General features: G+C 42.2%; 1 protein-coding gene across 3 annotated transcripts in view; it reads right to left on the minus strand.

Annotated features, from left to right (window-relative positions):
• Nucleotides 1–3494: 3494 nt before the first annotated feature.
• The window catches only part of ubtd2 (ubiquitin domain containing 2), a 35380-nt gene continuing 24193 nt past the window's right edge, over nucleotides 3495–14681 (minus strand). For all 3 annotated transcript variants that reach the window (XM_088604135.1, XM_088604134.1, XM_088604133.1), the window contains exon 3: nucleotides 3495–4895. In XM_088604135.1, coding sequence (XP_088460261.1) covers nucleotides 4498–4895 — 398 coding nt within the window. In that variant the 3' untranslated portion in view covers nucleotides 3495–4497. The remainder of the gene's footprint in view (nucleotides 4896–14681) is intronic.

Raw genomic sequence — 14681 nt, forward strand, 5'->3', positions numbered from 1 at the left:
ATCAAGATGGCTTCGAATTCCAAATGATGGGTTCACCAATTGCAGTGGAATTTCTCTGATATTGAGAGAACGTAAAGTGAATACACGATCAACAGGGGGTGTTTAAAAAGTTATACAGCAGCAAGATGATCTCCTCTCCACCGCAATTTAAAACGTGCTTAAAAAAAAAAAAACACAGGCATATACAATATGACGTCCGATAATACAGTGGCACTTCAGAATATGATGTAACTAACTCCACAATCCCATGACTGACACAAGTTTTTGTGAAGCTCGATTGTGAATTCAGTAACAAAAATATCTTTACAGGAATACAAACATTCTAGAGGTCTGCCTTGTACCAAGATGAACACCACATGAGAATAACTGATTTCGAAGCCATCTGTTCTTGAGCAGCGAGGAACTGTGACCTATTCATGTTGTCTGCAGTTAGCTCAGAGTCTCAAGGAGCAGTGTCCTGAAACAACAGTTTGATTTAACATAATCTGGTCAGGTAAGAGAGAAGTCATCTGGCTGATCGATAAAATACTCATCTTAGGAGAAGGTCAAAGAGCTGACATGTACATTTTGTTAAGGTTGTGGACCCAGAAACCCAGGTCAGCCTCACGCACAGCAATCCTGAGAATGCAAGAGCCAGAAGCCCCCATATTCATGCTAAATCCAGGGAAAAAAATGTTTGAAACAAATTTGAAACATTTGCCAGGGCAGTGTTAAAAATACTCAAAAGATTCTCAATAGTCTTGGTGTTTCCTCAACCTGAAAAGGAAAAGCAACGCTGGTATTGCAGAAGGAAAACCTTTTAAAAGGGTTACAAGTAACTTAAGAGTTTCACAGACTTTGCACAAAGATCCCTGGCTTCAAGTCACCTGATGACTGTCCACGGCATTTTTATTTGAAAATCAATCATCTGTTCAAGGCATATGCACAAGACAAATGTTTTGATTTTTTAATAATAAAGTCCTACCACACAAACAAAAAAAGCTGACATATTATTGCCCATGACCAAATTGCCCTAATACAGAAATATGTCAATGTAAATAAAATATATCCCCTTGAAATGAATTAAATGGAACAAAAATAAAAAGAAGAATATTTGCAGCTTTAGTGTAAACTATGTGCAGCTCATATTTTTTGTAAACTGATGTTTTTTTTCAGAAAAGCTTTTCAATGGCTGCTCTACGATTCAAGTGCAATTAGGGCTGTCTTTTTTAAAGTTGCAGGTGTGAATGCAAGTCAGTGTGCCTGTCTGCAGTCCTTGGGACTTGCAGAAAAAAGGAAAACAAATTTAACTTTGGGATTTCTCTCGCAGGGCAGCATGGTGAGCATTGCTGACTTGCAGAGCTGGGACCCTGGGCTAAATTCTGGACCTGGGGTCCTTTCTAGGTGGAGTCTGCATGTTCTTCCTGTGTTCACAAGGGTTTTCTCCAAGTGCTCCAGTTTAGCCCCACAGTCCAAAGACATACCAGTAAGGTAAACTGGCTTCTGGGAAAATTATCCCTGGTGGGAGTGTGTGTGTGCGCGTGTCTGTGTCTATATGTGCCAGGTTTCTCATCCAGGGTGTAACCTGCCTTGTGCCTGTTGCTTCCTGGGATAGGCTCGGGCTCCCCAGTTGTCTAACTGTACACGACAAAGTAGTTAGAAAATGGATGTATTTCTCTTACAGACATTTTTCTTAAACACTGCTTTGCTGGTCACCGCATGTGCTCCCTGCATGTAGCTCATAGGTTATGGTGTGACACTGCACTTTTGATGTTGATCACAGAGCCTGGCCTGAAACAAGCAGGAAGCCACATTAAAACACACAGAGGCAAAAGGAAAGAAAATAAATCAACTACATTTTGACACGCCGATTAAGAGCTAGGCCCTTTGGGGGAGCTGTACAAAACTACAGCAACCTGACACAAAAGATGCAGGACTGCGGCGTGCCTTGTGCCTACCTCATATTCACTGGGGCCACTGGGTGACAGCTGAAAAGGACTCATAGATTGCTACATGTTACTGAAACAACAGCTCTGCGTTCCACAGAGCACCCTAAATCACAATCCGAGCTCCATACACCTGTGTGCCAAAAATGAAGATCAGCAGCAGTGTCTAAACTATCGACGCAGAAAGGCACACAATGTGTATCCTCAAGTTTTAGACATTCAGCTCTAGGCAGCATATGGCTTCTGAGACTCCCCCAACCCAAACATGGATGAACTCACAACATCAGCTCACCCACCAGTCACCAATGCACCAACCCAGGATTGTGCTCAGTGACGGCTTTTGGCAGCCAGAGCTTCATCTGGAAAGTTGCAATTGTCAGGTGGGGCAGAAGTTGAGATTTAATTCCTGCTGAAAACCGCAGGCATGTGGTGGTGCTCTGCTGCAGGGGTGCCCACACATCTGCTGCTTTTCTTTCCAGCCCAGCTCTGAGTTACACATATCGAACCCCTTGACTGACTTAATAACAGGATTGATTTGCTGTTTGACAGCCATTAAGCATGTGGGAGGTTGCCTTTTAACTACTGCATCTCTTTACTAACATACAATTTCCAACATTTGAGTATAAAAAGACATGCAAATGCTCCAATCAAGCAAGGCATTAAAGGCTTCAATGGAGCAGTTAAACTCAGATGGACACACCTGCTGGTTTTTGCTCCAGCTGATCACCTAATTAAATAATTTAACCCTTGATAGATCATTTTCAAATTGTTTTTAGATCCTAAACATGTAAGACTATGCCTTCTAACTATTGCATATCAATAATTTAAGATCTCCTGCCTTTGTCTAGAAAAGAGAAGAACTTGCAAAAAATGTGAATCTTGCTGCCTCCAGTTAAGGATCTGTTCAAGAGCTCAGCTGCAGTGAAAATCGAAATGTGTGGGCGTCCAGGATCAGGATTGGACACCCGTGATTTTAATCAACCCCACCTACAGGACAGGTCCCTTTAAAACAAGTATTACATTAGGGAACAGTGCATTAGGGAAAAGACTGAATTGGTTCATTTACACCTTAATTGGGCTGATTAGTAGGCTAATGATTTAGAGAAAGCAGAATCCGTAACATTCAGACGTCAACATAATGAAATGCAATTGGCTGTTGGATCACGACGCAGAAAAAGCCTCCTGAAGCTTGTTTTGGAGTTCTGCACGATTGTATGAGTGCACCAAGACATTGAATAAAAACGGTCTGCATTACCCACTCCACCTGAACCTTTGTGTTTTAATTAAAAGCACAAGACAGAATCGTCTCCCTGGAGGCCCATGACTGGAGACTCTGGTTAAATTGTGTGCTAAGGTTTTTTTCTGCGCATAATCTACAGGAATTTCAATTCTTCTTTCCGGAGATTCTGCAAAAACCTAACCAAGTGCAGAATGTACCATCTCAACAGGCATAAAGGAAATGGAGATACGAGACTGTTCATAAAAGTGGCCATTTGCGTTTGAATGGAAAGATCTGCTGTGAGCACGCACAGATTAGCCAAACAAATAATAAAGTCTTTTAAACCAAAATGCCATAAACAATTTTTATTGGTGGAAGAGGAATGAAAGTACACTTCTCTGCTAGCGAAATCAGAAGAAAATCTAAAAAAGCATCTGTCAGGGCCTGGATAAAATTACTCAAAATAATATTTCGGGTGCAGAAATTGTATTGGCTGGGATGGTGGCCGTGTTCTAATCCCATAATGACGGTGCAGTTATTTTCGATGTGAATAACTAGTTTTGCTGTAATACTATTTTTTTTTTCACAAAGAAGAGGGAATTTCAGAATTGCCCCTATTTCACCTGGGATGAGATAGCCCACCAGTTTATTCTTGGTGAACTTCTAAGAAGTTGCATAAAATAATTATATTTCGGCCTGCGTCTCATGTTAGTTTTTGGAAATATAGAGATACAAATCCTCTGGCTTGTGATTGTTTTGTTTTTGTTGTGCGTCGTAAACATTATATGCGTTAGAAAATAGGCAGGCATGAAAAACTTGACTTGATGACTCAGTAATAAACATAAAACAGTGGCTTCTGGATAAATATGTCTGTTTTTAGCGCCTTTAAAGAAACCCATAACCCCAGCACTGAATACTACAGAATCAGCAGCCAAAGAGCTGTGGGAGAAAAAATTAAGGCAGTGAAAACCTCTTTTCCCCCCGGAGGATCTTATCTGTTCATCTGACGATTTTGTTTTTCTGTGATTCATATTTTTGGTTGCTCGTTTTTCTTAAAAGAAAAGGAAAACGACAAGACTTTAAAAGCCAACAGTGAAAAAACGAAAACAAAAGGCCGCGACAACGACAAAACCGCCTGCGGCATTTCCAGGCGGCCATCCTGTCGGCTCCGACGTCATCGCGCTGCGACGCCACCTGCCGGCGAGCCTCTTCGTCGCAGCCGGCTCGTCGGCCGCGACCTCTCGTTCCGAATGTTGGAACGGGAGCAGAAGTTTAAAAGGGAGAAAAACAGAAAAGAAAAACAAAATACAAAAGCCAGAAAAGCACAGATACTTATTAGTATAAAGTTTTTTTTTAGTTCTCCACAGGTGTGGGATTCTGCAGCGGTTGACTGACAATAACCTGCACCACGTAATCCTTGGGAATCTTTAGTTCTTCAAGTTTCATTTTGTCCGTCAGCGGCCGGCCGGAGAAGAACCAGCGCTGGCTGGCCGGGGCGACGCTCTCTTCTGCATGGAGCCGCCTCTTCATGTGGTGCACCGTGTCCGTGCTCCGCACCGTCAGCCTCAGGTCCTTGCCCGTGGAGAGCCGCAACCGCAGCTGACACTCGTGCCCGGAATTGGGCGGCGGGTCCGGCACGTCCAGGATCTCCAAGTCGCTCTTCTCCTCGATCATGTTGACGGGCGGCGCCAGGCAGTAGACGGGGAGCTGGTATCTGTTGCCAAGCTCATCGTAGCACTCGGTCAGGGCGCCTGGCAAAGAGAACAAATGGGAGTTAAAAAAAAACGCATCAAAAACTGAAACGTTAGATTTTTAACTTCCCGAACGACTGCCCCCAATGAGCAAGCCTGAAAATGTATCCTTTCATCGCCAGGCAAAAAAAAAATACAAGTCATTTTTAAATTAAAACAACACTAAGAAAAACGGGTGGATTTTTTTTTACTCATTCCAGACGTTTTGGAATCAGTAGGAGGATCTCCCAAGTGTAACGCTCATAGTCCAGCCAAAGGTCAAGAAAGTGAAACCACAACCTCCCTGCCGTCTCGCTCAGATCCAGGCCTTTAGAGTTTTAAATAAATGAATCCATTTTTCAGATACCTCTTTTCTCCCCACCCCACACAAATTTAATGAATCCATTAATTGAACCCATAAATCTGTTGGGGTTACACCCTTGAAAAGTGAAACTGAAGGGCGCTGTCTTGTAGTGAAAGAAGAGGAGCAGATGAGAAAGGCGATTTGGGGAAAAGAGGGTAGCCAGTATCAAAGCTCTATGAATTGGCTTTCCTAAAAAAAAACAACAACACAGGGTACTGTGTAAAAACAACAGCAATACAGGTGCAAGTGGGGAGCTGTGTATGTGTACAAGCTGCAAAGGAACAAGCAGAGGTTCAGAATACCCCTCTGAGAAGCTGGGAAAAAAACATTTCAGTTGCTGATCCTTCTTCAGGCAAGTCTGCGAAGAAACAGACTTTTTACTTTTCCACAGGGAATTAACCTCCATATGTTTTCAGTATAAAAATCCAAGCAAACCATTAAACTACCAGTTAAAAGATAAGGTCAAACAAGAGGTTTCTAAACATATCTCCATGGTGCAAAGAATCCCTGACTGTCCTAGGAAGTGAATTTCAAAGACATGGCTCCAGTCACCCACAGATTTTAAAACTGGTCTTCATCCACCCATGAAGGACTGTCTCGATTCAGTTAGACTTCAGTAAGTCTATCTTGATTTCCACAGGCTGCCAGTGTAGTGACTCCTGTACAGGTGTTAACATGCTGAAAAGATGAGATGCTGTTAAAAACCAGGCGGCAGACTTGCACATTTTATCTTGTTTTCTTCTGTAATGTCACAAAAGTCAAACCAGTGTTTCTAAATCAAGGATAATCTTAAAATAAGCAAGGTGGCAGAAAGATGCTTTTGTGATGCCTTTAACATTGGTACTAAGAGGATGAAGGTCTGTATAGTGTGTACAAAACCCTGGGACCATGCTGGTCTTGGAAACTCAGCAGTCTCAGCAGTCTCTGTAAATTACAACAGACTATGATGTACAGTGCTCTGCAAAATCAGTACAAGATTATGTTAAAGCAGAGAGAGGTTCGCTAAAGCAAATGCATGAGCATGAAAATTCCACGAGAACCCTGAAAACACCATGCAAGCCTGCTATTATCAGCTCTTCCAATGGCATATATATTCTGTTCTTTGGAATGTTTTTTTTTAACAATAGAGCATGTGCCAACGTTTTTTTTTTCTTCATTTCGTGCAGTTCAAACTCTGTCATGATCGGCAAGCTGTACAATATTTCCACACGGTCTCACAAGTCTTCATTTCATAATCCAAAACTCATTTGGACCAATCACGTTATTTTTAATGGCTAGGGGACTCCTGACCATGTCAGAAGATGTCAGCAGAGGTCTTCATAATTCTGAGGGACTCATCCACATGCAATACTGAGATTGAAATTCCTCTGTGCTGGGCCCAGGCTGAACACACAGACCAGAAAAAAGTGAGCAACACTAGCATTAATACATAAATGAATACCTGTGAACTAGTACAGTTTTCCCACTTGTCTTTCCACATCACGTTTTGCTTAACCTGGTGGGGATCTATTGAGTAAGCATGATAGAAAAAGACAGCGCTACTCCAAAGAAGCAGGGGCTGGTTCAAAGTACAAGCATGGACATTCCCAGGCTTAAATGTCTCACTTTGACAGGTTAAAAGAGCAAAAGCTCTTTGGTTTGAAACACAGAAGATTACAAGGGGACCAGATTTAAGTATCCCAAATCCTCAAAAAGTACTGTCAAAGTCAACCAAATTGTATTTCTTCGGGATCAGCAGTGAAACAAACCAGAGAACACGTAGTTAGTAGGAGGAATTTAATTTAAAAAGAGAACAGACGGGTGTTCTTTACACAAAGGTTTTTTGGGACTACAGAACAAGCTCCTCAAAAATTTGGTTGAATATGATGCTCTGGCTTTAAAGAAACGGATGGAGGATATCCTTGGATCAAATATCTATTTAAAACTGACAACTTGGGGCACTTTATGTACACAAACGATTGTGGGTGCCTGGGATTGTTGGCAACCCAGCCCTGTTGTTGAAACCAATGCTCTGTGCCAAACAGAAAACTGATGACACTGGCATGTTGGCCTTGTATGTCATGCAGGGCCAGACTTAGACACGTATGCAGAAACAGTATACAGTATTTATTCAGTCGGCACAGATTTCAGCTAATGACACAGAGCTGACATTTATGTCAAACAAGTGGAGCATATTACTCACTCATGCTGACTTGTGAGTAACTATACTGACTGTTTCTTTCTTATTTCCAGTTTTTAGAAAGTAAGAATGTACAGTACCTCAGGTAACGTGCAGGGACAGTTTGCCACTAGAGGGAATCATCCTCCATTTCAAAGGGAAATATTGTTTTTTGTAGTCAAAAGAAACACACAGCCCTCAATATTCAGAGACATGGTATGAGTCACTGTGTATCTGTGCAAAACACCCTCACGCTTTCTAATTAGCTCTGTCATCTGTGACTTTGGAAAGAGAGAGAAAAGTGGAAAGCCTCTTTTAAAACCTTGTTACTCGATTCCTATTTACAGTCTTTGTATTAACCTCTTCAGAATGAGGGAGGGTACAAAGAATCCTCTGTGTGGAACATTTTCATCTTAGTAGGTGTGGCTGTTACCCTCCCTGCTTTCACCCATGAGACACACACACTGTACAGGTATTCTGCACCTGCAGCCCCACTGCACACAGATCAGGGGAGGAGAGAGAAACTGTTCCAGACCAGAGTGGGGTTCAGTCCTCCTGCAGCCCCACGACATACAAATCAGGGGAGGAGAGAGAAACTGTACAAGACCAGAGTGGGATTCAGTCCTTCTGCAGCCCCACGACACACAGATCAGGGGAGGAGAGAGAAACTGTACAAGACCAGAGTGGGGTTCAGTCCTCCTACAGCCCCACGACACAGGTCAGGGGAGGAGAGAGAAATTGCTTCACCAGCATAATTAAGGGGAGACTATAGGAAAAATAGACTTAGAAGTCCAAATTGGCATTTAGCCAAGGCACTCTTATGAACCAAGGAATGTCTAATAACTAAGTTTTCTGGACTTTGATGTAATGTCTCATTTGAATGACAGCACCTTCTACAGCACAGTCACCAGGGTGCCACTGGTTTTATGGAAATTCTGGTCATTAGGCAAGAGCACCACCTACTGGTCCACCAAGACCAACAGCAGGCAAAACCAGGTTTTGCTTAGAGAAAAAGGGAAAACTTTTTTCTACTACTTTGGATCAGGCTGCCCAATTAATGTTAAGAAATGGGGAAAATCTTAAATTGTCTTGTGTCAATATTGTGACAAAATTGAAAATGAACATGGTAAAGACTCTGTCCTTACTTAACCATTTGAATTAGCTGATCGACCTTTTTCAAACTTCACCATGGTCTTTAAGATCAGTTGTGGGTGACCAAAATACTTTCTGTTGCTGACCATTGCCTTCTCCATCGGTGCTCCTTGCTTGTAGAATAGCCTGCTTGATCAACTGCGACCTTTAAAAGAGATCTCATCTCCTCCGCCAAAAAGGCCTATACTGTAACTTTCCAGTATTTTAAAACTCCTCTAATTTCATATCTTCCTTAGTTATTAAGTTCCTTGACTTCTCTTTTAGCTGCTGCTTTTATGTGCTGCCCTCTGAGATTCACTGTAATTAAATGTGATATAAATAAACGTATTATTATTTTCCGTCCATGAGAGACGGTCTGCAACTTCAATAGTGACACCGGGTTACGAGCAGTTATCAATCCTGGGGCCTCACCTGCTACCCTTCCTGTGGGATCATCCCAGCAGGACCGACCGTGCACATTATGACAATGGCTGTTGGTGTGCACAGCTGACCGTGTTGATAGAGGCATCCTAGAGCCATCTGGGCAGCGGTGTCTAAGCGCTACAGAACTTACATTGATTTATGGAGACATGACTCCGGTGCAATACATTGATCAAGTCCTGGGACCTTCCTGTGGGCTCACCCTGATACGCCAACTTCACAGTCAGTGGAACCATATGTTCTCGTGCAGCAAATGTAACAACAGCTTTTTTTCTGTCAGATGAGAATGTGATGGTTATGCCATGGAAGGATCTGGGGGACGACATGTGTCATCTGGGGCTGAGAAACCAGTGAACAGCCCCATGCTTGTCCAGGCTCTATTGAGAGGAAATCACCCAAGACAGCATCTGCAAGACATGCATGCAAAGCACGCAATGCACACATACAGCTCGTATTGTTTCCAGTGGAGGTCACACATGCCACTAGCCTGTGACATTCATAGTAGACCCCTGTTGATCAACTTGGTTAATAACAAACGTTAATCAGCATAATGAATTTAAAGGTCACGTCCCTTCAACAAAATGCCACTGCCATTTGCTAGGAAAAAAAAAGATTGTAATTTCCCTGATAACTTTGTGAATTTGTTGCAGTTACAAGTGCAATGTTTCTTTTGATGCTCAGTTTATAACATATAAAAACCAAAATGAAGTATTAATGAATCCCTGCAAGTGTTATTAGTGGAGGAACCAGAATCAATTGCTATGGATATGCCCTTATAATGCTGTTTGGTTTATTTATTAAAAACAGATACCAGAGTGCTGTTTAAAATTAAACATTTGGAAACTAATTAGAAGCACAATATGTGTATATTTTTAACCCATCTATAAAAAAAACTTTTTAAGCTAATTAATTCCAACAGGGGATGTTTAGCTTAGGGGATGAGCTACTTCTGTTTTATGAGGCAGATTCTACAGAATTAAAATGATACTTCCTGAAAGTATTTAAAGACCACTGTACTTGGTTTATGTAAGGCAGATGGCATAAACATTGGTAACCACAGTTAAAAAGGCAAGCCAAGTAGTCACAATAATAAGCAGATGCACCTCAGTTACAGAGAAACAATTTGAGGTTTAAGAGCTCAAATACATAGAAGAATGTTAAGATCAAAAGAGCTTGACTTTGTGACAAGATCAAACAGTCCACTGTGAGGATCCAAACCTATTATTTCCCCTTTCTGCACATCCCCACCTACTGTACAACTTCAAACACTCACTCAGAGCCCGAGTATGAAAACAGACAGAAAAAATACTTGAATACGTTTTTTTTAACCATTTCTTCCTAACGGCATGATACCAAATAAATTCAACCCAGTTTCAGAATTTGACCTTTCATTCTCTGGAGTAGGTGACTTTAGAAAACAATAGGTCGTTTAAAGATTATTTTATTTTTAGTTGAAAAGAAAGTCATCAAGGACGTACTTAAGAAATGTAATCAAATCTAGTTTAATATTATTATTAAAAGAACAGAACAACGGGGCCATTGCAATGATCTTTCATTAGCCAACATAAAGATTTTTTAGTTGTAGACGTATTTGCACTTTCAAGCAAAGGGAGGTTAGGGGTTTGCTGATCCTGGGATTACTGAGAGCAAGGCCACAGATCTGGTGAACAATGATCAGGGTCAAGCAGCCAGGCTTCCCTGTACACAGATGCAACTGACCGATCCAAACATTAATTTGTGGACACGCATCTGGACTATAGGATTTTAAGGTCCTCCTGCTAATGTGTCAATATTGACAATCTCACTGAGTGGTCTAGCACAAAGTTATCGTAAGAGCTTATTGCATGAGTACAGTTCATCTGTTAATCTTATTTTTGCTGATTCAGACCTTCTTACTCTGCCGAAGACCGAGGCTGCACACAAAGAGGATCTTCGTGTCTTCGCATTCAGCACCCTGTCTGTGGAGCTCACTGCCCAGACCAAAATTAAGAGTGTCTTTGATTGTCGAAAATTCTCACCATTTACTTGAAGGACTCTCTTTTCTCTATGGCTTTTAACATATAGCTTAACGTTACTGTTGTTTTGACCATATCGATCTGTGGAGCGTCCCTTTTTCCACGGTACTGCTCTCCAGGTTTCTTGAGCAGCGCTCATAAATCAAAATGTTTTCTCACTGTCACACCTGCGTGTGATTTCAATGGGCAGCTCAGGAACGCTGCGCGAGTGGGGTCTACTCAGCTCCTGTGGGTGTGCAGGTTGGTCTGGCTATTGATCTCATAGAGAGAGGGCTATGTTACTACATTAATGCAATTCATCAGATAATTGGAATTTTTCTCTTCTTTCCTGCCAAGGCTAAAAAACACTAGATTTGGAAAGCTGTAGTCTTGTAGTCCTCAAAGATATCTAATTGGTATAATTAGTGGCTTAACTAGAGCAGTTATTTCCCCAGCTAACAGGTATTGCTAATGTTATAGAGACCTATGAAACCTCCAGGAATGTGACTCTAAAGTATTTAAGTTACTAACCTCTCATTTAAGTGATCACATATGGGTAAAATCAATATGAAGAATATTTTAGATTTGTCTGATAAAATTAGATAACTCGAGAACTCAGGCTGGAACGGAAACCGGAAGGCGCTGTGGCCCTCCAAGAACTGGGTTTGCCGACTCTGGTTTAGGCATAGATGGTCTGTACAGTACCAGGGCCAGACTTTTCTAGAAATGTAATCTGTGTTTTGGACAAAGAATGCACTACTTGCGCTGTTAAAAGGCAGAGGTGGTTGTTAGTTTGGTAAAAGGCCTTAAATAAGAACGCCATTATTAAACAGAATGAGGCCATTGAGGATTATGCAGAATTAGACCTTAAGAGGTACGCTACAAAATTAGACTCAGGTTTCACAGGGCATTTGTTATAACACTCCTGCTACGGCAGACCCGTCACAGACTGGGAAACATATCTGTGCACCATTTTATCAGCTCCTCTTCTGTATTTTAAACTACTACTTCATGTTTTACTTGATCATAAACAGAACAGCGACTCAGGACTGACAGTTCCCCCCCAAAAATCTGATTTCATTGAATAACGCGAACAGGGCAGTGTCCCTGGCACGCTGTCTTCAGCAGACGCACAAACGGCGGAGTGACCCGGGGGGGGGGGGGGCGGGCAGGCACACCTCAATGTCCTTTCTGCAGCGCCCCAAAAAGCACCAATGTGCAGTGGGTGCCCAAATGTGCACATGGACTTCCCTTGACATCACGAAGCCCGCGAGGAGTTGGCAGTGAATTTAGCTCAGAACTTGGGAGATGGCAAAACCTAATGTAAACAGAACTTGACTCATTTGAAGAATCCCACAAAAACTGTCATTCTTCAAACAAGCCCACCCATTCAAAATACATCCGTCTCCGTAACGCAGTCTGATGTTTTTGCATTACACAGAGGGATTTTTTTCGGGACCGCGTTACTTGTGTGATGCCCAGCTACCAGCGATAAAACAATGACGATGATGACGACAACATGCAGCTTAGTTTTGACACCCTGAGTCAGTTAGTCGCTGCACTCGGTAATTATTCGTATGCAGATATGTCATGATTAAGCAGTGCAGAAGAAACGCGCGTACGCCAATTAAGGGATAAGGATTGCTTTGATCCGATGCCAGCTGTGAAGCTGAGACCTAGTATCTGGGGCAAACACATGGAAAACCAGAGACAGGCGGGGCGGCGGGGAGAGATTTAAAATTCATCTCCAACAAAGAATATACTGTAAATAAAATGAAAGAATCTAGTCACATCATTATGTTGCCTTTGTAAAAAAAAAAGATGGTTCATTTCATAACATGCACAACCTTTTTTTTTACTATACTGCAGATCGGTGTGCGCTCTTAGGTCAGGCTAAGGAGCTGCTGAAAGGAGTTAGACGAAGACTCTCGCTGCAATCCCGGAAATAAAACTCGGCAGGGGAATAGGCTGGAGAGCAACAGTTACCTAGGAAAGTGACATGCTCCACAATAAGGGGAGCAGCAAGGAAAGCCACACACCCAGGGCCCTGTTATCCAAGAGGTTCTGCAACAACTAAAGGACCTATGAAAAAAACTGCTGCAAAGACCTTTTCTTAAATAAGTCAATAGTAAATCAATACTGCTACACTATAGCAAGGATAGACTATTTAAAAAAAATAATTTTGAACACCTGTCTACCCATCGAAATTGATACACCCATAAAAAGGCACCTAATCCAGGGTCCTGCGACTCAGAAGGGACAAGAGGGCCTTGATCCCACCCTGCACACACATGGCCAGGAGCCCAGCTTGAAAGGTTGAAGCTCACTTGTGTTGGAGAAGAAGTTGCTCTTCTCTACCTAGAACACTTAGGAGAAATATTCCCCATTTTCAACAAGTGCTCTTAGTGAGAGCTGATTCGTCACTGAAATGGTCTATTTTGCAAAAAGGAATTGGGCTCGGCAGCAGTCAGGAAGATGACAGGTTTTCTCTGGCATGAGTGGCCCTTTTTCTTCTGGGATGTTTGTTTCTGGGACCTTCCATGGCCTGGATACATGGGGCTGGAGACCAGACTGTTTGTTTCTTTGAGATGGTAAAAGAAATCATCAAGATGTTGTTTCTTTCGATCAGTCTTTCTCTTATCTGTTTTTGCTGTGTGCTGGTCCTTTGCTTTGGCTGACCTTTGATGATGTCCATCTGAAACAGGGGTGCGCGGCCATTCTGTTGGGGGTCTCCGCTTGTTTGATCGTTAGATGTTATTGTACACCTTTGATGGTATGGAATAATATAACGTTGACCATGGAAAAAAGGAAAGGTTACAAAAATATTTTTTCTTAACTGATGCAATAAAATTGCTGTCTTTGACCTCTGTGTGACCTTACATGGAAATATCCTTTGATTTGCTCGTTAACCCGAACACCCAGAATGCAACAGCAATGGCAGCTCACTTAGCCAAAAATTATTTTTTGAATGGATACCAGCCCTTGGTCAACTTCCTCTTTTTCAGGAAAACCCATCTTGCCCCACTGAATCATGGGAAGCTCAGATTTATCAGGGAAACTTGGCTGGAACAATCAAGCGTTTAACAAACATGGGAAAAGGTTCTTCTGTGAGCCAGAGACAGCCAGTTTGGAGCAGCTCATTTGACAGGCACAACATGTTGCTGGAGAACTACTCCACGAAAAGAAATGTTTGATCTGAGAAAGTAACCCAGTTCTGTCACTCAGCCCAGAAACGTAAGTGCAAGTCTGCAGCAGAGATACTGCCATCTAATCTACTGATCTGTCCTTATAAACAGTCAAACTCCATGCATACAAGTGACAGTCCGAAAAGTGCATAAGAATGTGTATTTCAAACTCTAGAAAAAACTACCAAATTGTAATCTGTAGTCAAAGTCAGGTAAAGGATATTTATGGTCAAAGTGAATTCTGTCCCTGGAATTCCTATCCAATTTTTGCATGGAACAGACTGGCTGAAGGTGATCTGGTGAAGCACTGCTTTACCAGCAAAAACAAATCCAAAGAAATATTCAAAAAGTTGTATTTGCCATTCAAAAAATCTTCCTGGGAAAGCAAAGGGCGCTGCTGGAAGAGGTGTTAGTGGGACCAGTAGGGGGCGGTCACCCTGCAGTCTGTGTGGGTCCTAATGCCCCAGTATAGTGACGAAGACACTATACTGTAAAAAGCCGCCATCCTTCGGCTTAGTGTAAAACCGAGGTCCT

This window comes from Lepisosteus platostomus, chromosome 13, assembly GCF_059453375.1.
Source record: "Lepisosteus platostomus isolate fLepPlt1 chromosome 13, fLepPlt1.hap1, whole genome shotgun sequence".
Lineage (NCBI taxonomy): Eukaryota > Metazoa > Chordata > Actinopteri > Semionotiformes > Lepisosteidae > Lepisosteus > Lepisosteus platostomus.